The following is a 24,495-nucleotide window of genomic DNA, read 5'->3' on the forward strand; positions in this document are numbered from 1 at the left end:
TTATTAACTACCCCATATTTACCAACACTCCGCTACTTGCCTGTTCGGCTCCAGTTGGTCGCGTTGTTAGCAAACACGGAACCCCCGGCAGGATAGCTGGTACAACACAACTGACTCGCGGGGTTCGAGGGGCGCAATTTGTTAACACATTATTGCGTAATACGTTGCATCAATCCAGCCTAGTTAATTAACAATCACTATTACAGTAGTTTGATAAATCAATGCATTTTCTTTTTCGATGGATCTGTGTCTTTTGTGAATGTCTTTGGCTTCATCCAATAATAGTAACGCTCTTTAAGAAAGAGGTCACTTCTCACTTAAATATTTAGGCATCTGAAAGCACACAAGTGCAAGAAGGGTATATTTATCTTCATTATTCTCTCGCAACTTCGATGACCAATTGATTCAAAATTTTCACTGATTTGTTATTGTATACGTATATAACACTGCTCTTTGACAATAATTAATGGTGTCCATGGGTGAACTGGTCTTATCTCAAGTTGCGAAGAGTTACTCGTCCTAACTTAGGACTAGCTTTACGTTTTTTTGATATCCTCTATAGAACTAGGACTAGTCCAAACTCTTTGTGAAATCGACGTGCCTCTGACGTAAATGTTAAGCTAGTGTGCACCACTAGAGCTAGTGTGCCGATCACAAAGCACTGAACCACCTTTCAATGATATCACGATGGCCTGAGTAAACCCGAAAGTCACATCAATGCCAGCCGCTAGCTCCACTCCAGCAGCTTTTTATCATTAATGGCCAACCATTTATCACAATCAATAATGTCAATTATATGCCATCTTTGCGGACCTTCAAAGTGAAGCATGCCTTATTAGGAAAGTGAAACTCAGATTCTTGACGCACGTCCTTTGATTTGTCTACATCGAATTCATTGGAGTGCAATGTCGCGGAATAAAATCAAGAGGTGATATTAGGGCCCTATTTCATAGAGCTGCTTAAGCATACAAAATGCTAAGCACAACACAATTTTGCTAAACAGAAATGGTTACCAGCTAACATACCATTTTACATGCACAAAATGTAACTGGTATCCTACTTAGTTGTGCTTAGCAGAACAACGACGGCGACGACAACGGCGACGACGTCGACCACAACGACTACGACAATAACAACGACAACTAACATACCATTTTACATGTACAAAATGTAAATGGTATCCTACTTAGTTGTGCTTAGCAAAACAACGACGGCGACGACAATGGCGACGACGACGACGACAACGGCTACGACAATAACAACGACAACAACAACGACAACAACAACAACAACAACAACCAAACTAACATCAGCAACACACCAACACCGTCACCACAAGGACTACAGCAACGACAACAACATTTAAATTGCTAGGATGCCCTTTATTCTACTTTGAAGGCATTACATTACACCCTTGGGGTCGATTATGTTTGAGGTTATACCTACGTCATGTTTGGGATTTTTTTTTTTTTTTTTTTTTACTTTACGAGAGTCATAAAGAACATACGCAATGGTATTTGTAATGGTCTTTATATTACACTGGTCCAAATACACACTCGCTGCAAGCAAAACTGGTACACGTTATATTACTTGTTACGACACACCGTACTTTTTATAATGTTAAGAATGACGGGTTGGAAAGCAAGAGGGACTTTACATTATCAAACAGTCTGAGTCTAAGGCGGATGTTTGTATGAGGTCGGGCCATACAGCACAGCCGCTTTTGCACATACAATTCATTACACGCTAAGTAAACCATACTAATAATGATTTGAGAGCTACGAACGAAGCACTGTTATACCCCCCAACCTCTCGTGGGCGTATCGATCATGTGACCTCTCAGCAAACGAGCCAGCGTCGTTGTCATGGCGACAACTGCTCACATTGAAGCTTCATCCTGCAGTTGTGTGCCACACAATTGTGCGCCTGTTGTAAAATGGCAACACGGAGACAAGACGACAGTTAATATGGGTTTATGTGTTCATAGTATGCAGGTTAAAACTCATGTAGTCATTGCATTACATGGTGATACCAATTCAAGACGATAATCAAATTATTAGCAAATGGTAATCTCTTTTCAGGTTTGGTATCAGCGTTAACAATAGCATGCAAATTAAAAATTATATATTTTAAGTATATCTTCTTATAACTTATTTTGAAATTAAGTTATATGAGGATTTTAATGAATTTACAGAAACGACATATTTCAACCTGATGAAGGCTCATGCTAAAAATCTTAAATAAATAACTAAGAAAGTATAGGTTTAAACAAAGAACGTCTTCCAATGCAAGTTTCTCGAAACAAATAACTCATGTAATTTGTCTGTTGATCTGACATCTCATCAAACACCTGCTTTTGAATTTGTGTTTTTTGTTTTTAAACATACTTTTTTTTTTATGTGGGTGAACCATACTTGTATAAACCGTACGTTGGAATATGGTTTAATGTTGAACAATAGATGTATAAAAAAAAAAATACAACTTCATTCATTGTGTGATATCAATTTGAATATCCCATGGTTGGGATATTTGAAGAAACAGGTGAAAACAAGTAATTTCTAATAAATTGATATGGCGCCATGACAAGCACCAAGTATTAAACAAACCCTCATAGCTAAATTATAAAATGCATATTGAGTAGGACCTTGGTCATGCATTACCAAAGTCAATACGTGTGCTTTTAATTATTCACCATGACGATTAGCAATCCGGCAGACAACGCTTAAAGGCACTGGCTATCTTTGGGTAACTGTCAAAGACCAGTATTCTCACTTTTTTGCAAGAGACCAATGAATCAAAACACACACACCCTTGTTGCACAAGCTTCCAGATGAAAAAAAAAGAAATATTCGAAAAAAAACGAAAAAAAAAAAAACGCTTTTCAGGCCTGCAGTCTCATTATTGATAGTTTAGTGAGAAAGAACCTCTTCATCAAAAACTACATTACTTAAGAGAGAGCCGTTTTTCTCACAATGTTGTATACTATAAACAGCTCCATTTGTTAGTCTCAAAAGTCGCTATCTTGAATGCCAGTGCCTTTACCGACTTGGTGAATGGTTGTGTTGAATGTTGACAAACCTAATTGGGAGTCAGTAAAAATATTCCAAGTTGATTAGTTTAGCTATTGGTTAAAATTTGTATTATTACTGTTATATTTTTTTTTCATTTTTATATTATGTTTATGTCTGTCACTCTATAAGCCTCATCATTGTTTTAGTAATACTTGGTATAGTTTGTGTTTTTATTATCATTACTTTGTCTTCTTTTGGCTTTCGTCTTTAGAGTGATGCGTATAGCTTCTATACAGCCCCAACCTTCAGCATGTAATACTCCAATATTGGTGGCTTCTACCGTCAAGCGGCAATTCATCAATGCAACTTGTTGATCTCTCTCTTGTCTATTTTTGTCCATTGTAAAAAATTATAATTGAGTGTGGTCATTTGTTTGATTCAACGGCTGTTTTATGTATCTGTCCGCGCAAAGTCATTGATATACGTGGACGCAATATCAAGTTAGTCTATGAGACGTCTGTCTCCAATTTACGACAAAACGGAATCGTAAAGGTTTAATTTGCATTTAAAATTACTCTTAACATGGAGGAATAACCTCTTAAATGTCAGAATGGCAATTTTGAAAATATTTTGCACGTTTCAAGAACTTGAAAAAGTTGCACAACTGTATTAATTCAGATTCTTCGAAGACATGCACATTTTATGCTTACTTTGAAGAGATTTCAACAGATTTTAACATATTAACGGAAAAAGATAACTCAGACATATGGGATCTTCACTTTGTAAGATCAAACAACGGTACACTAAGTATTCGGGATTTGAAACTGATGTGCATGCCATGGTTGAAATATAACTAAGAGTGGTTTGTATGCGGTATATAAACACCATGTGAACATATTTTTGAGTTGTGTTGGTTTTGAAAAGAGTCGGTTGTAGCCACGACTGCATGTTTCGATCAGTATGCTCTGATCGTCCTCGCTCGATCTTCAGAAAGATGACCAGATGGATTACTGGTCGAAACGTGGAGTTGTCAATCATAGTTATGTTCAGAGCCAAAACTATATACACAAGAGATATTCCTACTAGTGTGATCACAAATCTCCGTTAAAGGCACGTTGTACATGTTTAAAAATGTCAAAGACTAAGGTTCTCACTTGGTGTATCCCATCATAAATTAACAAGCCTGTGAAACTTTGGGCTCAATTTGTCATTCCCAGTCGAAGTTGCGAGAAAAATGATGAAAGAAAAAAACACACTTTTAGCGAAGTCTTTTATCATTTTAGTGAGAAATTATCTCTTTCTTAAAATCACGTTACTTCAGAGGGAGCGGTTTCTCACAATGTTTTATTTTATCAACAGCTCTCCAACGATTGTTACCAAGTCAGTTTTTAAGTCTTTTTTTTCAGTAAATACCAAACGTGTACCTTACCTTTAATGGTACAAAAATAATAGTGCAGATTTTAGTTTAAAAACAGTTATATCATATTTCTCGATCGTCTGCCATTTCCCCATTTAAGTCACGTATGATTATGTGCAAAAACACTTCATAAAAATAACATGATTGACTAATATTTTTAAAATGTCAAATCTATGCTCGAATGAAAAAAAAAACCCAGCGTTTTAAGACGAGCAAATAATATCTGTATGTGAAAAAAACTATGATGTTTGTTGAACTAAAATAGATTACAGCTTAAATTAAAAAAAACAAATTACGAATTGATTATGCTTGAACAAAAATACATCTGAAAAGCCTAAGTGCTGCGCCACCGAACACCGAGTTAAACACATCAATTTACGTAAAGAGAATTGTTTTTGTCCAAATATCCGCTCGTCTGCGTGGTAGTCATGGTAAAGTGCACTTTGTACTTCAGTTTTTGTCCTTAATTGAGTAACCTTCGCTTTTGATGAGTAGGTTAGTATTTTGTTTAATAATATTCTTTGACGGTTCGAGTTCAGACACTAATATTTTACGATATGAAGTTACCATTGTTACCTTTTGGTAATTACTCAAAATAAATATTAACATAAAAACTTACTTGGTAACGAGAAATGGGGATAGGTTGATAGTATAAAACATTGTGTGAAACGGCTCGCTCTGAAGTAATGTAGTTTTCGAGAAAGAAGTAAATTTTTACGAATTTGATTTCGAGACATCAGAATTAGATTTTGAGGTTAAATTAGTAAAGCCCGAAATTAAGCATCTGAAAGCACACAACTTCGTGTGAAAATGGTATTTTTTATTTCATTATTTTCTCGTAACTTCGACGACCAATTGAGCTCAAAATTTCACAGTTTTTTAAATTTATTTATGCATAATTATGTTGAGATACACTAAATAAGAAGACTGGTTTTTAACAATTACCAAAGGTGTCCTGGGCTCAATTTTATGGAGCTGAGCATGAGATTCCTTTAGGAGTACCAACCAAGTTTCCATGTGTACGCAGTTTAGCATGGCGATTCGGCGCGCTGCCCAAGGTGGCGAGGCTTGATATATTGCTTATAATAAGGTTTGGTGTGAATTGTGTAAGGGAAGCAACATGGCTGCACTAGGAGTGATGTCTGTTATGTATCATTCCAAAGTAGCAAAAAGATGCATACATTCTGAAACATCTTGTAGCGAGTTAAAGAAGGCATTACTCTTCCACAGTTTGCTGCGTCTGCAGTTTAATTTGTTTGAAACTCAATTAGAAATACATAGTTTTGTAGCACTACTGATTCAATTCTCTCCACGCAATTTAATAAACTGTAAATTAAAATTCTGGAAAAAATCGCTAAATTTAAAGAAAACAATAAAAAGATAATTAGATGAAATGTGAGACCGAGAGTAAAAAACAAATCAACAAAAATTAATAGTATTACCAAAGTTTTCAGTCTGCCAACCAGCTTGTTTTCTCTAAAAACTGCACAGTCACAGAAGTTTTGTGAGCGACGCTGTTTCTCATACATCAAACATTAATTTAAAGGAACATGCATGGGTAGAAAGATGTAAAATTCCAAACGCTTTTCAAAGACCAACTCGACCGATCCAAGGCAACGTGTTCCTTTAATCATTAAGGGATCAGACACTATTAGCAATTACTTTAAATAATTGTTAGCATAAAAACTTACTCGGTAACGAGCAATGGAGAGCTGTTGATATTCTGTGAAACGGCTCTCTCTTAGGAAACGTAGTTTTGGGGATAGAGGTAAATTCTCACTCAAATAATAATTAGAAGACTTCAAGCCTGAAGTCTTTTATAAAAGCATCTGAAAGCACATAAATTTGTGTAACAATAATGCTTTTTCTTTCTTTATACTCTTGCAACTTCGATGACCAATATTGAGCCAACATCTTCACAGGTTATTTACTGCATGTGTTTGGATACACAAAATGCGAATAATTATTGGTCTTTGACAGTGCCTTTAACAACAACGTCGTGAATATTCTGGGGTTTTCTTATCTCGGGAAAATTAATTCCCCCTTAGAATGATGAAATGTTCGTGCGTGTTTTACTATCAGCGAGGCAAGACTCGACAACATTACCTATAGCATGACGGATAGTGATTAATGCAGCTTCAATTGTTCATTGATTTGACAAACCCAGTTTCTTGCCAGCCACTTCGGACATAAGGTTTGAAGTGTGTTATACAAGGATCTAATGATTTCTAGACCCTTCTCGAGTCCGCGCGCTTGCGAATCTCAACATAGAGTCCAAGGTCCTTCGAACAAGAATACATTATGCGACATTTTTGTTTTTCTGAGGACGTCTGAAGGACCTTATTTTTAGCTTGTTAATTCCTTAGCGGAATAATGTATTAAACTCAAGACCAACAAGGACATCATCGATAGGGACATCGGCTGACTGGCGACATTGTCAAACCATGTGGAATTAATTTTAATGTTAATAATTAATGTTTTCTTTTTTCTCGCACAGAAAATAATAATTTGTAATTAACATCTCAAGAGCTTCATTTTTAGTCTGTTAATTTTCCACCAAAATAATGTATTAATATAAAACATACGGAAATCGGTCGACTGTAAAAAATGTTAAGTTGTCAAACCATTTGGAACTGATTTAAAATTATGTTTGAATAATGTTTCTTTGTCTTTCAAAGATAACAATTGCAAGTTACATCTATGGGCATTATGTTGAGCTGGTTAATTCTTCACCAGAAGCCAACAATACCATCATCAATAGAAGCATCGGCATCTGACTGGAGAGAATGTCAAACCATGTGGAAATAATTTCAAATTTATGATAAACGTGTTTCTGTTTTTCTCGCACCGATACCAATATTTTGTAAGTAACGTCTCCGGGGCATTATTATTAGTCTGTTAAAGGAACACGTTGCCTTGGATCGGTCGAGTTGGTCTTTAAAATGCGTTTGTAACCGTTTGTTATAAAATTGATATGGTTAGAAAGATGTTGTAAAAGTAGAATACAATGATCTACACAAATATGCCTCAAAATTGCGTGGTTTTCGTTTTACCTCGTCGACTAACACGGTCGGCCATTTATGGGAGTCAAAAAGTTGACTCCCATAAATGGCCGACCGTGTTAATTCGCGACGTAAAATGAAAACCGTGCAATTTTGAGTGATACTTGTGTGGATCATTATATTCTACTTTTAAAACATCTTTTCAACCATATAAATTTCATAACAAACGGTTTCAAACGCTTTTTTATTGACCAACTCGTCCGATCCAAGGCAACGTGTTCCTTTAACTCTTCACCGGAATAATAATGTATCAACCTCAGGAGGAGAATAAATGACAGCAACAGAGACATCGATTGACTGGAGACATTGTCAAACCATGTGGAATTCATAATTAAATGTATGTTAGATATGTTTCTTTGTCTCGCACAGATAACTTGTACTTTCTCGTTTGGAAGCCATTTGTTGAGACTGCTAATATTCTCTCTCAAGAGGGAAAAACAAATTCACATCGGTTGACTGTAGACATTGTCAAATCATTTCGAACTGATGGTTTGAATTTCTGTTTTGGATATGTTTCTTTGCCTTGCATTTCGCCTGAAAACAACAGATACATAACAATTGTTTACAAGTTCGTCTGAAAGGCATTGTTCAGACTGTTAATATTCTCCCTCTGAACAGTTTGTTAATATCAAGAGGGAAAAACAAAAATACATCATCAAAAGGGACATCGGTTGACTGGAGACATTGTCAAACGATTTGGAACTGATTGTTTAAAAAATCGTTTGGATATGTTTCTTTGACTTGCACTTCGTCTGAAAACAATGGGAGAGTTTGGAACGCTAGGTGGCAGCAGACTTACCATGTATATTTCCATAGACCTTTTCGCAAATACCATTGCGCAAGCGCAGATAGTTGAATGAAGCGCATAATGGGTCAAATTTGATCACCAGCTAGACCACACCAGCTGATCACCAGCTAGACCACACTCAAAGCTTTACGCGCGCGCCCCAATATTTGCGAAAAAGTCTATTGTTTACGTAGTTCTGAGCATGCGCACATTGCCGAAAACAATGGATTTTACCTGGTAAGTCTGCTGCCACCAAGAGTCCAAAAATTCTCCCATTTTTTTACAAGTTCGTCTGAAAGGCATTTAATATTGTTAATATTGTAATAATGTTAATATTGTATTAATGAACAATGTATTCATCTCATGAGAAAACAAAAATGACAGCATCAAAATTCAGCCTGTTAAAGGGAAGGTACATGTTTGGTAATTACTCAAAACAAATATTAATTTAAAAACTGACTTGGTAACGAGCCGTGGAGAGCCGTTGATAGTATAAACTGTGTGAGAAACGGCTCCCTCTGAAGTAGCATATATTTTGAGAAAGAGGTATGTTATCACTAAAATAGTAAAATACTTCTAGCTAGAAGTCTTTTATTCCTATCTGAAAGCACACAAATTCGTCTAACAAGGGTGTTTTTTTCTTTCATAATTTTCTCGCATTTTGATGACCGATTGAGCTGAATTTTCACAGGCTTGTTATTTTATGCTTATGATGGGATACACGAAGTGAGAAGACTGGTCTTTGACAATTACCAAACGTGTACCTTCCCTTTAATACTCAAAGAGAATAATTTATTAATTTCTAGAAAGAAAAAAAATGGCAGCATCAAAAGGGGCATCGCGGCTGACTGGAGCTATAGTCAGACCATGTAGAATTAATATAAGTGATGATGATTGAAGGTAATATATCACCAGGTCTGCCGAGAACACAACAGTCAGTTCTGTTTTAACAATTGAACCGAAGTAACAATAAGCTAACTCACAATTTGGGGAAAATTACTATACATAGTTAAATGCATAATAGATGAGGTAATTTTAACGTCACGCCATTTAACTGCGCTATATATTAGCACAAGGTCATGTTTGTTCTGCTATACCGTTATTATCCAAACCAATTTGTATAAAATGTGAGACGTTTTTGTCTGTAAAGGTATTGAACACTAATGCTAATTACTCAAAACAATTGTTAGCATAAACACATACTTGGTAACGAGTAAATGGCTGTTGACAGCACAAACTACAAAACACGATGAGAAAGGACACCCTCCGATGTCACGTATAGTTTTTAAGAAAGAGTTAATTTCTCACTCAAATATTATATTAAAAGACTTCGACTTTAAGCCTTTTATAAGGCGTCTGAGAGCACACTGGGCAACAAGTGTGTTGTTCTTTCATTATTCTCTTGCCACTTCGATGATCAATATTAAAGTCACCTGGAAATAGATTTTTCTTTCTTTCATATATAAGAGTATATGCTTACGAACAATAAAACAATTTTTTTAGTAATTGTTTGTCACGATTTATATGTTTAAAAAATATATAAAGTTGTTTGGGGGTCTGACTCCGCCTACCCCTTTTGTGACGTCAATCGAGGCAGACTTTGCCTGCAATGCGTATAGTAAACACACGTGCAAAGTACATGTACGTCCAAGTCGTGAGTTGGTACATTTCAAAAAGTGTTTTTCTGCATTCATCAACAATACACTTGGTCGGCATTGCCGGAAAAAACAAACAATTTTAACTTACAAACTCACGACTTGGTCCGTACATGTACTTTGCAATTGTGTTTACTCTACGCATTACAGGCAAAGTCTGCCTCGATTGACATCACGAACAGCGCCCTCTCGGGTCGGGGTCTACTCTTAAATTTGTAAATAACATAAGAACTGATTTGTTTGAAACTTAGTTAACTGTTTATTCACATTCCACTTATCAAAACACATATATTATAGTGACAAAAGCTTTATTTTGAAAAAATACCACTTCCAGGTGACTTTAAACTTTCACAGGGTTGTTATTTTATGCATATTCTGTTCGGATACGCCAACCTGGGAATAAAGTGCCTTTAGTAATTGACTTTCTACATAAGATTTCATTGATCTGCACGTTTTTGTTTAAATGTGGAATTAAATTGATAAATTGATTGTTTGCAACAACAAAACAAACATATCAATACAAATAAAAAAACGAAACTAAGCGATTGTATTTTTCCCCCGTCATTTATTCATTGATGCCCTTTACTGGAAAAAACAAACAGATTGTTTACGGGTTAAAAGCACTTTAAAAGTAACCTTAAAGACTGTAATTTAAGCCTACACAAGATTACAATCAAAAGCACTTTCTTGTTTGTATCAGTGAGATCTTAAATCTAAAAGCTTAAAGGAACACGTTGCCTTGGATCGGTCGAGTTGGTCTTTGAAAAGCGTTTGTAACTGTTTTGTATAAATTACATATGGGTAGAAAGATGTTGTAAAAGTAGAATACAATGACCCACACAAACATGCCTCGAAATTGCACGGTTTTCCTTTTACCTCGTCGACTAACACGGTCGGCCATTAATATGGGAGTCAAATTTTCGACTCCCATAAATGGCCGACCGTGTTAGTTCGCGCAGTAAAAGGAAAACCACGCAATTTCGAGGCAAACTTGTGTGAATAATTGTATTCTACTTTTAAAACATCTTTCCAACCATATGCATTTTATAAAAAACGGTTATAAACGCTCAGTTATAGACCAACTCGTCCGATCCAAGGCAACGTGTTCCTTTAAACTATCAAACATTAAACACGTTGTATTCCTGTGGTACATAACGTCGCTATAAATAGTTTTAATTAAGTTCTTATCAGACTTCTTCTTTCGAGTCCATCATCTACTCTTTAACTGTTTGACCAGGGGTGGGTTGCACCAAGCGGTATTAAACTGGTCTATGCGCTATAGCCGGCTAACTTGAAACGCGCTTATAGAAAGTCTTTAATTATAGACCGATTGCAATAGCGCGGTCTATAATTATAGCAAGTCTTAAAGTCTGCCATTAGCTGGCTATGCGCTATAATCGTTCTTAAATTTGTTTTTTAAAGATGGCGCTGCATTTGTTAGTTGTAGACGATTTGATGTGACGAGCTCTACGACAAGACCAAATATTTAGAGGTATATTACACCCATGAGAGGCTTTATGGTGATGATACATTGTATCGTAAATAAATATGTTCCCAAGAGTGAAAATGATTGGATATCCTATGATTGTAACCTAAGCAATAAGAACAATGCCGTAACGCCAGTGCTGCAGATGTGCTAAGTATTATGGGACATTTGATATTGCATTACTTTTCGCCGACTTATCTAAGACCGGCTCAGTGCAAAAGGCTTGATGACTGACTAAGTTAAGACCGTAGCCGGCTATAACTGACTGGTCTTAGACCGCTGACTAAGACCGTTTTATTGCAATCTGCCCCAGGTCTTCAAGGCAGCATTAAGACTGCTCCTCAAGGGCTGGGCATCGTAGAAGGTGTCATAGATTTGGGTGATGTGCCACATTCGGATTTTGGTATACACCCTCATTTCTTCTACTCTAACCAATCTACCACGTAATGCATGAAGGTGTTGCTATTGTAAATTTGCTACAAATTGTGTCACAGTGCGACCTGAGAGGTTGTCGAGGCTGGGTATGTGATTTTAATCAGATTTTAATCACATAAGTACCCAGCCTTACAATAGCTTTTACATGTCATTATTCACAATTGATAAAATGTAAACTCACTTTATACATGAATAACTTACCTGGATACTAATGCTAGCAGAGTTACAAGTAAAAACTATTTCTCTTTTTACGGGACATCGGCCTACTGTGGTTACACTGGCCTGGTGACCAGTCTTGTTTATTATATTGTTCTCTTCCATGCTGTGCATTTTAAAATATGTTTTGCGCTTTCGATCATTTTGTTTTAGTGTCGCAATATGAATTTATTTATTATTAACATTATACTAATATAATTACACCTCAATGCTAACATTCCAAATCGTTGGAACACACGAAAGTCATGATGGAGCCTCCCAACATTTTATTAATTCAACAACTCATATGTAAATAAATTCAAAGAAATGTATTTACTTTTTAACGCTAAGCTACGGGAGATTTACCTTGATGTTTCCGTTAAAAAAATAATCCCTATTTAACAATGGTGAGAGTCATTACTGACGAAAAAGTCTGAAACTTGGATACAAATTCAAAGGTATGTTGAAATGATGGCATTTCTACCGTTTGGTAACCCCTGGGGTTATAGATTCCAATGAGCTTTTGGGAACAGTATCCAAAGCACTAGAGAAGTAGACAAATGAGCAGAATTTCTTTATTTGTGGGAAAAAAACAATGTCTGATGTTCTCCACCAGGCCGACATGAAAAGACTGCATTCAGCCAAAAGACTGGATAATCTCATCCCTTATTTAATGGCGCAGCCGTTCTGTTAACGTATTTTCCCATAGAATGTGTACGCCTGTTGTTAATGACGTTACTTTAAAGGCAGTGGACACAATTGGTAATTACTCAAAATAATTATTAGCATAAAACCTTACTTGGTAACAGGTAATGGGGAGAGGTTAATAGTATAAAACATTGTGATAAACGGCTCTCTCTAAAGTGACGCAGTTTTCGAGAAAGACGTAATTTTCCGCAAATTCGATTTCGAGACCTCATATTTAGATTTTGAGGTCTCCAAATCAAGCATCTGAAAGCACACAACTTCGGGTGACAATGGTGTTTTTTCTTCCATTATTATCTCGCAACTTCGATGACCGATTATCCCGTCACGACGACCGATTGAGCTCAAACTTGTATTCACAGGTTTGTTATTTTATGCATATGTTGAGCTATACACTAAGTGAGAAGACTGATCTTTGGCAATTACCAATTATAGTGTCCACTATCTTTAAAAGAGAAAACAAAATCATCAACAACATTAACAACAATAATACAAATGTTGACCAACAATTTGAAAAAGTATTCAGAGCTGTGTTAGGAAAATTATAAATTTCAATGCTCGACAGCTTATTTTGTGCACTGTGTTTACTATACAACTAATTTGTTCACGCAAGGGCTCTAAACTGTCTTCATATAAATATTATAGTATTAGTACATTATTTCAACTACTCTAAGATTATTCTGTTCACCCATTTCTTTAATGCAACAGACATGTACATCATACACGAGTGTTTTAATTAAACTGCCATCTCCCCCGAAGCACAATATCTCAATACAAAGTTGGCGTCAGGAATCTCGCCACCCATCCCCAAAATGTAAAATAATTTCCAATAAAGCAGTCCCTCATCCTCAGAGACATTCTCCCCTGGGGCATGCTAGCTGTGAGATAATCAACTATTCCGTGTAGAACACCCGTTCATAATACTTGTAAGTGCCACATTATTCAAACATAACATTTCGCCCCATTGTTGAAATTACTTAAAGGCAGTGGACACTATTGGTAATTACTCAAAATAGTTATCAGCATAAAACCTTTCTTGGTGAAGAGTAATAGGGAGAGGTTGATGGTATAAAACATTGTGAGACGGCTCCCTCTGAAGTGCCATAGTTTTTGAGAAAGAAGTAATTTTCCACGAATTTTATTTCGAGACTTCATATTTAGAACTTGTAGTCTCGAAATCAACCATCTAAACGCACACAACTTCGTGTGACAAGGGTGTTTTTGTCTTTCATTATTATCTCGCAAGTTCGACGACCGATTGAGCTCAAATTTTCACAGGTTTGTATTTTATGCATATGTTGAGATATACCAACTGTGAAGGCTAGTCTTTGACAATTACCAACTGCCTTTAACTCTTGCGAAACGTCGCTGCGATAATTAGAGCACAATGACGTCAGTGTTCGCTTAGCATTCCCAGACAAATGTTTGTTACTCAGAATCCAGAGAAAATAACGTTTATTGTATACAATTCTCGACTGTTGTGTCAACAATTTCCTGAATGTGGACTTAAAAAGAAGAACAAAATAACATCTTATAACATTAATTACCCTGCTTATTATCATAATTACCATTATAACACACCTCTTGATAGCCCTTGATTCTGGTTGGCTCAAGCACAGTCACGTGGGGTTAACGAAGAAAATAATGTATGAGATTTGCGCCACCGTGAACTATAGACGACGTGACCTATGTTTACATTCAAACCGCCCTCTGCCCAACTCCAATCGGGTGACGGGGGGGGGGGGGGGGTGATAGACGTACTCTAGTCACTTCGTTTCCAATACATAATGGGTATAAAATAACTGGCTGGTCAAAAACTGTCCCGTCACTCTTGTTAGAAATTGTATAATTAGCCTGAAAATGAACAAGTTATTTACTGTCTTTTTTCTCCAATCTTATATCAGACCATCTAAGACCTGTGCGCCCCAAGGATTTATGCTCGCCCTAATTCGTTCCCCCAGGGCTCTATGCTTGGCACGTTGAGTTGTTTCCCCAGGGCTCTATGCTTGGCGCGTTGAGTTGTTTCCCCAGGGCTCTATGCTTGGCACGTTGAGTTGTTCGCCCACGAAGGGTAGTTATACACGTCAAACATGGGAATGGCTAGAGTGTTTATCAGCACGTTAACCATGACGATACCTATGAAGTTCATCATTGCACCTGATTTTGCCTGGAAGGGGAACAAAGAAAAGACAAGTTAATGTACACGAAATCATTATCTTAAAGGGTGTTGGTACTTTTTGTGCGACACAAAACACAGACGTCCACAGATTTACATTAAACTTACACGGTTTAAAGATGCTGATGGTAACAAGCTTCTCTGATATTATAACTTGCTGATGTGCTCTAGCTTTTGCAAAGAGAAATAAGTCAACCATTTTCACAAAAATATTGTTTGTCTCACAGTGATGAGACGAACATTATGATGGCATGTACAACGTACGCGTCTCTCCTGAAAATATTGCTCTGTGATTTTTACCTTTTTTTTCTTCTTAAAAGAATTACAATTAATGAGGCTGAAACTTCTACAGGTAATTAATGCATACATATCATTATATTCTATTCACATTGAGTAGGGATTCATGCCATGGCTAAAAGTTTGCCAAAAGGTATAAAACCCTTTAAATGTATACAAGCAAGGCATGCTTTTACACGATGAACACATACGGCACGGTACTTTTAATCAAAATTACAGTGACGGATGCTCTTTAAACGAAACTAGACAGTCCATGAATGATGTCTTTTCACTGTTACGACGAAGGCAGGAAATTTGATTTAGATTCATGCACTCAATTTTAGAGTTTATTGATGCTGCATGATATTACAAATTTTTACCAGAGGGGAATTTTCATCAAAGTTGCTGCTCGTGTTTTCTTTAATAAACATGTAAGCGTCGAGCGTACTTTTCCCATCACCTATGTGGCTCTCGAATTGAAAGGCGTGTTGTAGCCGAACGGTCTAGTTCACCCGGACTCAGGCTTTGTAAAGCATCAGAGTGTGGGTTCGATACACAGTCATGACACTTGTGCCCTTGTGGAGGTAGTGTATTTATTCTGTTAGGGTGTAAGTGAGGGTCCAGCACTCAGTATCACGCAGCGACACACTTCCAACAGTTACTATGGGTGTGTTCGTTTAGCTTCCCTGGGTCGACCCCGGTCTGCCCCGATACGTTCGAATAGCTTTGACGGGGCTCACCCGGGTCAGCCCCAAGTGCCCTGCTTGTGGAGTGGGTCACTTGGGGGTGACCTGAGGTGCATGCCGTCACCACGGGAGGGCGAGTGTGATCGTTCGATTAGCTCTTGTAAGGGGCTCACCCGAGTGAGCACCGCGGGGTCGACCCAGGGAAGCTTATCGAACGCACCCTCTATATATAAAGAGCTGGTTACAATTGTTGGCTTTCTTTTCATTGGTTTGCGGATTTTAAAAGAAGTCGAATTAACAAGTTCTCAACAATATGATGAAACCGGTGATTGAGTTGTAATGGTTGAATAATATTTTTACCGTGCCGTTTCTATCTACTAAATTGAGTGAGTATAATCGAGCGGGTTGTTTTATGTGCTATTCATTGAAATTTAAGGTAATCAAAAAAGAACTGGTCAGGACTTGGGCAGTGATGTCATTCTCCAACCACCTTTAACGGAACAAAGGTTGAAATGGCAAAATAGTATGTCCCCTTCAGACATTCAGGTTTGTTATTGCTAGTGGACCCAGGGTATCAGACAAAGCCTTACTGATTACCTGACGACAAAGGCAGGGTGCAAATGTGTTTTTTCCTTAAATTAATTTAACTATCGTCAAAAATCACAGCTAAACGTACTCCAGACTATACAGACACTGAATACTGATTGAATAAGCGTAAAGCAGGTGCAGTCCAACATTAAAAGCTTCAGTAAAGTAATAACATAGCAGTATTGATAGGCAAAATTTGCCTAACAATCAAAATATTCAGACATTTTGGAGTGGCGTAACTATGTAACTCCGTAGTACACTACGCAATGCGTTACTACCTCGCACAGCATTGTCTATAATTGGTTATTTGTACAATCAATTACTCAATCTAACTTTGCATAATTATTGCCTATACCTGCTGAGTTGTCAAGGTACTGCATTTAAAGAGCAGACAGTCAATGTTACTGATAACCACGTGAGTTTATTGGTTTTTGTTAGTAAAATCCACCTGAAAATATAGTGCTAAACATCCTTCCCGGTGAAGAATTTCTCAGCGTTCATTTTTTGATAGACAATAAAGTACAAATTAATGTTCAAGTCGGGCATTTTGTGTCAGATTTTTACCATAGAGTATCATCCAGTTGGTATACACCGTGCTGCTTTCACAAATGTGTTCACTTAAAGACATGGACACTATTGGTAATTGTCAAAGACCAGTCTTCTCACTTGGTGTATCTAAACATATACATACAAAAACAAACCTGTGAAAATTTGAGCTCTATCGGCCATCGAAGTTGCGAGATGATAATGAAAGAAAAAAACACCCTTGTCACACGAAGTTGTGTGATTTCAGATGCTTGATTTCGAGACCTCAAATTCTAAATCTGAGGTCTCGAAATCAAATTCGTGGAAAATTACTTCCCTCTCGAAAACTACTCCACTTGAGGGGGAGCCGTTTCTCACAATGTTTTATACTATCAACCCTTCCCCATTACTCGATACCAAGTAAGGTTTTATGCTAAAAATTATAGTGTCCACTGCCTTTAAAAAGGATAATGTAGGCATAATTGACCATTACCATAGTGCTTAGCTCCCATTCAAACCATACGATTATAATTTCTTTGCTCAACTATCGACATTTTCCGAATTAAAATTTTAGTCATCAAGTGTTCGAACCTCATTTTAAGATACCAGAGTTCTAAAAATATATATATAAAGCAGTTTATCTAAATCTTTAATATTGTAAGTACTTGTAGTCTGGTACCGTATCACTTACCATATCAAGTACAGTGACTGTACCATAGGAGAAGACGATTGCATTAGGCGGGGTTGCGACCGGTAGCATAAAGGCATACGAGCAGGACAATGCAGCAGGAATCATAATGTACAATGGGTTGATGCAAATACTCTCAGCCTGTAAATGAAATATCAAAATAATAACCAATGTCGCTATTAAAGGAACACGTTGCCTTGGATCGGTCGAGTTGGTCTTTGTAAAGCGTGTGTAACCGTTTGTTATGAAATGCACATGGGTAAAAATATTTTGTAAAAGTAGAATACAATGATCCACACAAACATGCCTCGAAATTGCACGGTTTTCTTTTTACCTCGTAAACTAACACGTCGGCCATTTATGGGAGTCAAAATTTTGACTCCCATAAATGGCCGACGGTGTTGGTTCGCACAGTAAAAGGCAAACCTCGCAATTTCGAGGCAAACTTGTGTGGATCATTGTATTCTACTTTTGAAACATCTTTCCAACCATATGCATTTTATAAAAAAACGGTTATAAACGCTTTTTATAGACCAACTCGTCCGATCCAAGGCAACGTGTTCCTTTAACAAAACAGTGGGCGGGAACGACTTAAAGACAATGAACACCTTTGGTAATTGCAAAAGACCATTATTCTCACTTGGTGTATCCAAACATATGCATAAAGCACTTAATATGTGAAAATTTGACTAAATTGGTCATCGTAGTTGCACGAGGATAATAACAGAAAAACACACCCTGTTGGATTACTTTGTGTGCTCACAGATGCATAATAAAAGGCTCCATCAGCTGAAGTGTTTTGTTATTTGTGTGAGAATATACCTCTTTCTCAAAAAAATACGTTACTTCAGAGGGAGCCATTTCTCACAGTGTTTTATACTATCAACCTCTCCCCATTACTCGTAAGTTGGTTTGCTAACAACTATTTTGAGTAATTAATTATACCATAATGTACAGTGCCTTTAACCTGCCAATTGTTTGAGTTTAAATCCCAGTACAATCATATCGATCTGTGCTGGATTTGTGTAAGCATGGACGGTGGGACTGTTAAGAAGAAGACGAATAAGCCTAGTATTTAATGATAAATGCTAATATAATTTAAGAGGTAATTCTGAATGGGGGGGTTAAATTGAGTTGGTACTTGACCAAATTGAAATTATTCCAATTTGTTATCCTTTTTAGATAACACTTCTTTTTCAATGTCATTTGGCGTACATGTTTTATGCTATATGCACACAGCACAGAATTACAAGTCCCTGTGGTTGATGGTCTAGGGTAATCTTTGCATCTTATCCACCTGTTGCTTGTATTTTCCTTCAGTTGACAATTTCTATCCTCGTTTATTATACTATAATAATAAACCACATGGGAATAATGGATAGCATAATACTACTTTAAGACAAAATGATGGATGCTTTGCACGCGTGCCATGACTGAGAATGTCTCAACGAATTAAAATATTAAACCCACGAATTAAAATATTAAACTCGGCTTCACCTCGTTTGCACTGTACATTTACGATTTCAACTCATGACAAAGGTGTCACCATTGCACTCAAAAACAATCATTGTGTCATTGTGGTTAGCCATCCAAAAGCAGTCAACATGAGTTTGGGGACCGACGTTTCGATTAAGAATACTAAAGGGTATAATTTGATGTTATGTTATCGGCAAGGGAAAGGGCGCGGGATTTCTGGGATCTGTTTCCCACTCATTAGACCCAACAGTCTATTGTGTGTGTTCATCGCAATCGTGTGCCACTTTTCCCAAAGAAGGCCTATTTCTTTTATTCAAAATGGCAGCGACACTACAAATTAATGATAATGGCTAGTAATAGCAAATAACGTACGGGCCTTGGAAGCTTCTCGTCTCTCGAGAGAAAAACGACCAGAAAAAGCATTATTAGACATCGATCGGACCACTCACAGACTTTTAGCTTTCACTATTAAGGTCCCCCAGCATACAATGCAGTGTTTTTTCGTTAATTGACAAAACAAAATGGAAGCTCACCAATGCGGCAAGAACGGGTAGGAAAATGGTTGCCGTGGCGACGTTGCTGGTGAACTCTGTAAAAATACAGATGACGATTGTGATGATTAGGATGAGGACGGGTGCGGGAACGCCCTGGAATACTCTAAACTGGTCTGCGAGCCACTGGGAGAGACCGGATTCCTATAACATAATGAACAAACGGCACTCCGTTAGAATCAACAGGTTCTATTCACCGCCAATTAAAACCATTCCAGGGGCAAATTTGATAGCGCGGCTTCAGCATAAACTATAAAAAGCTTAACGACAGTGGACACTATTCGTAATATTGTCAAAGACCAGTCTTCTCACTTGGTATATCTCAACACATGCATAAAATAAAATAAAAAATAAAAACTGCGGAAATTTGAGCTCTTGGTCGTCGAAGGTGCGAGATATGAATGACATAAAAACACCCTTGTTCTTGTCACCCCTTGTCTTTGTGCCTTCAGACGGTGGATTTCGAGACCTCACATTCTAAACTTGAGGTCTCGAAATCAAATTCGTGGAAAATTGCTTCTTTCTCAAAAACCATGTCACCTCAGAGGGAGCCGTTTCTTACAATGTTTTATATTATCAACCTCTCCCATCGTTCGTTACCAATCGAGGTTTTATGCATATAATTATGTTGAGTACTTACCAATAGTGTCCACTGCCTTTGTTTAAGAAAAAAAACATAATTAGCTTATTTTCAGTTTAGCAGACATGAACTGCATGGATACCAGTCATAAACTGTACACAAGACATGGCCGGATTCATATAACATAATGAACAAAAGGCATTGCCTTAGAATCAACAGGTTAACCGTCAATTATAAAAGAGCCAATTTCAAAGAGCTTGTTTTTTAAAGCATAAAATATTACTTGAAACGAACGTTGCATAATGAACTGTTTTTTTTTTTTTTTTTTTGCTAACAAAACAGTTGCATCTAAAATGCTCACTCAGCGATAGACTCCAAAACTGGAAGCTAGTTTTATTTTATTTCTCTCATCAATATGACATTTCAGACAGGAATATCACAAGGGATGGTTTCTGCTATCATCATCATTAGACCGTGTAAGTTTTATGTAAGTCTGTGATCTTCACAATTTTTATCTTACCAATTTTGTATTAAACGTTTATTTAACTATAGTCTGTTTAGCAGAAATGTATAGTCACAAATTGTACAAATGACATGGCGGATTGGCTTGTAATCTTAATCTGGTAAAGTTAAACTTTGGTATGCTTATTTTAGCTATTTTTTGTCTGTTCTTACGCAGCTCCATTAAATTTGGCCGAGGATATAGACCGCGGTATCCCTTGCATGGCCGCTCTTAATCAGCTCGGGAGTCTATGTGAGCGAGGAGCCATCTTGTATTTCTTCCAGTTGAATCAATGTGATCCAAACCGAGGCTGGAAGCAAAACATCAGCATTGTGAGCAATCATTATTGCTTTATGCATACATTTATATTTTGTAGAGTTCATTTTCACAACCAAATATTAATATTTTCGAGGCCATTTTTGGCATAAAAATATAAACAAAAATTCCCAGTCTATTTCACTCGTATTTGAGCAAGTTTGCATAGTCCTTATAGAGCGAAACCTATATATAAGTTCACTTTGATGAATGTGAATTTGTAATCAACTGAAAATAGAGGGCGCTCATTTTTTGTTTGATCGGAATGGGCGCAAGTACTCTGCGAAGAGCTGCTTCAATTTAAAAAGCTGTTCGAGGGGCCGACGTCAAATGTTTCCGAAAAATAAACTCACGCGTCGTTTAATTTTACTGCTTTTGTAGAAAAATTACCGGAAAAACCTATATCGCTCGCCTTCTTTCAAGAGCATTTATTTATTAGATTTGTAAACGTTGTGTAAATTGTGGCAATCGAGGACATGTAGCCTACGAATGAAAAATAGTATTATCAATTATTAACTTTGTTAACGAATAATAAAACGTAGACATGTGGCTAGTGCATGTCTCTGGCAACGTACGTTTTGAACTTTGAAGGTTCTGCGCGGTACTAAATTTCCGAGTATTGCTTCCTTTGCTCAAATTACGAGAATTTTCAATTTCCAATACGTTGTTATTGTTGTTATTCGGAAAGTCTTTCTGTGCAAGTTTGCCAGGCTAGTTTATTACACTGTATTAAGTCTCTGTGTTAATAACAGTTCCTTGGTTTGAAGCTGCTTATTTGTAATCTGCTTATTTATAATTGTATATTTACCCCCATCGTATATTATGTTATTGTTCATAAGGCGATTTACAAATCATTATTAATATTATTACTATTATTATTTATTCGGCATACAAACACATACAATAGAAATATAATTTAAAAAATTAAAAAAACCAGGGACATATTCCTGGAATAAAAAAAGTGTTCTTATTTATTATTAGTAGTAGTATTGTTATATTATTATTGTTATTAATTTGATTATCCTTTTCGGCTTGTTGTTCGTTTTTGCTGCGCTGTGCTCTGTTGTTTATGACCTGCAGTAAAACGCGGATCCGAGTATACGCGATTCATATAATGTTAAGTTACCTATCATTTGTTGTTGTGTACAATTGTTGGGTTTCTTACTTTGCATCCATCGGCGAGAGCGAATCCCCCACCCAGGAGAAATACCACATTCCACGGTAGCTTCTTCTGGACCATGGACCATGATAGTAACGGAACCCGTGGACCAACCGGCGTGCCATCTAGTCAATTCAAGAGCGAGAGGTTAAAGGAACACGTTGCCTTGGATCGGACGAGTTGTTCTATGAAAAGCGTTTGAAACCGTTTGTTATGAAATGCATATGGTTAGAAAGATGTTGTAAAAGTAGAATATAATGATCCACACAAGTAGCACTCAACATTGTACGGTTTTCATTTTACGTCGCGGACTAACACGGTCGGCCATTTATGGGAGTCAAGTTTTTGACCCCCATAAATGGCCGACCGTGTTTGTCGACGAGGTAACACAAAAACCACGCAATTTCGAGGCATATTTGTGTAGATCATTGTATTCTACTATTACAACATCTTTCTAACCATACCAATTTTATAACAAACGGTTATAGAACGCTTTTCAAAGACCAACTCGACCGATCCAAGGCAACGTGTTCCTTTAAAAAAAGAAACGGTTGCTAATTTCTTTTTCAGCAACCAACGTTCATATTTGTGTGTTGTTTACAACAAAACAGGTGTTACCACAAACTAAGCAGCGGTCACAGTGCTGACAGAATATGAATTAGGCCTGAAGGAAGATTTTTTCTCAAAGTGGTAAAATTCACGAACGGCCTCACAACTGTGGGTTTGTTTTCATCGTCTTTCGATTGAGTTTCCACATTAAAACGAGTAAATATAAATACAATTAGAGGAGGAATTACATAGGAACTCCAATGTGAAAGTTTGATGAGGTCCCTTTGCCCCACTAGATATATAAATAACCGCAGTATCAGACTTGAAATCAAGTCTACACTAGATAGAGACTGTATAAGAGGCTAAAGACCGTCACTTACCTGCTCTAAACTCACATTAAAACTGTGTAAAGGCGTCACATTTTAAATGAATTTTCTGTATATTTCCCTCTTTTTAAGTTATTTTTTGCAGACCTATTTGTAATTACGTCATGTTTCAAATTGTGCTCTGAAAAAGCATGAAATGAAATGACATGGTACAAACATTTTAATGTATAATGTTGAAGACCTAACTTCCCCAACTTCGAATGGGACAACTTTTTCTACTGGAAAAAGAGTGCATCATAACACAGAATCAATTGGCCTACTTTGAACATAAGAATTGGATGAGACCAATGACGTACTGCACGGTAACTTACCTCGGAAGCACAACAAATTTGGTGGCTTTGAAGGGAAAATAAATAACATAAAGCATATGAAGACAACTGCAGTGGCGTCGGTTACATATCTATAAAAAATAAAAATAAACAGAAAAATAAATCATAAATAAATTGAAAAGAAGGTACGGTGGGAAAACTGCAATGACGTCATTCCCCGACCTTAATACATATTGATGGTCTCTTAACTGTGGCGACAACAAACGCATGCTCTCATTTTTATAAAGGTGCTTACTAAAATACTAGTTGAGCTCATTGTTGTGCTTACTGCACTAAAGTACACAATTTTGTAAATTAAAGGTCAATAACAACAATTAAGATGAATTGACGCAGAGCGTGGGCTTTTTACAATGAGCTGTTTTTGCCTCTTTTTTCTAGCTTATAAAAAACCACGTAGGCTGGCTAGCTCTTGCTTGTTGACAGAACAAAACGAGTCTGGAACCGTTGGAAACGGTATCCTGCAAAGCAGTAGCGAAACCATAAAATGATATGCTACTGACCCGAGTCGGTGACTTGGACTCGATTCGGACTAGAGTCGCCAGTTTCACTGATTTGTGACTTGACGTGACTTGACTTGAGGGAAATACTTACTCTGTAACTGGGAATAGCCCCGCCCACCCCATTGCATCAGGGATGAATGACAGTTCTTTTGTTAGCCAGAGAAGTGCTAGGGCTACGAAGTGTACCAATACCCATGACTCCGCCCACCTGTTGTGTAGATTAATATGAGAAGAAGAACTTGTCAAATTATTAAAAAGAAAAACGGTTCCAACAACCGCAGGCCCGTATTGCATTAAATCAGCATACAATGTACAAACATTTTTTAAGATTACATTAAAGGAACACGTTGCCTTGGATCGGACGAGTTGGTCTTTGAAAAGCGTGTGTAACCGTTTGTTATGAAATGCATATGGTTAGATAGATGTTTTAAAAGTATAATATAATGGTCCACACAA

The 24,495-nt window shown here is 37.0% G+C and overlaps 1 protein-coding gene across 3 annotated transcripts in view; it reads right to left on the reverse strand.

The window, feature by feature from the left end:
- Positions 1-10,480: 10,480 nt before the first annotated feature.
- LOC139938111 (Na(+)/citrate cotransporter-like) overlaps positions 10,481-24,495 on the reverse strand; it is a 51,364-nt gene continuing 37,349 nt past the window's right edge. For all 3 annotated transcript variants that reach the window (XM_071933488.1, XM_071933487.1, XM_071933486.1), the window contains 6 exons: positions 24,131-24,247; positions 23,522-23,610; positions 22,282-22,400; positions 19,702-19,863; positions 17,696-17,833; positions 10,481-14,920 (listed from right to left, as the gene is read on the reverse strand). In XM_071933488.1, the coding sequence (XP_071789589.1) occupies positions 14,789-14,920; positions 17,696-17,833; positions 19,702-19,863; positions 22,282-22,400; positions 23,522-23,610; positions 24,131-24,247 (757 nt within the window). In that variant the 3' untranslated portion in view covers positions 10,481-14,788. The remainder of the gene's footprint in view (positions 14,921-17,695; positions 17,834-19,701; positions 19,864-22,281; positions 22,401-23,521; positions 23,611-24,130; positions 24,248-24,495) is intronic.

The sequence above is a fragment of the Asterias amurensis genome, chromosome 6 (genome assembly GCF_032118995.1).
Source record: "Asterias amurensis chromosome 6, ASM3211899v1".
Taxonomy (NCBI): Eukaryota; Metazoa; Echinodermata; class Asteroidea; order Forcipulatida; family Asteriidae; genus Asterias; species Asterias amurensis.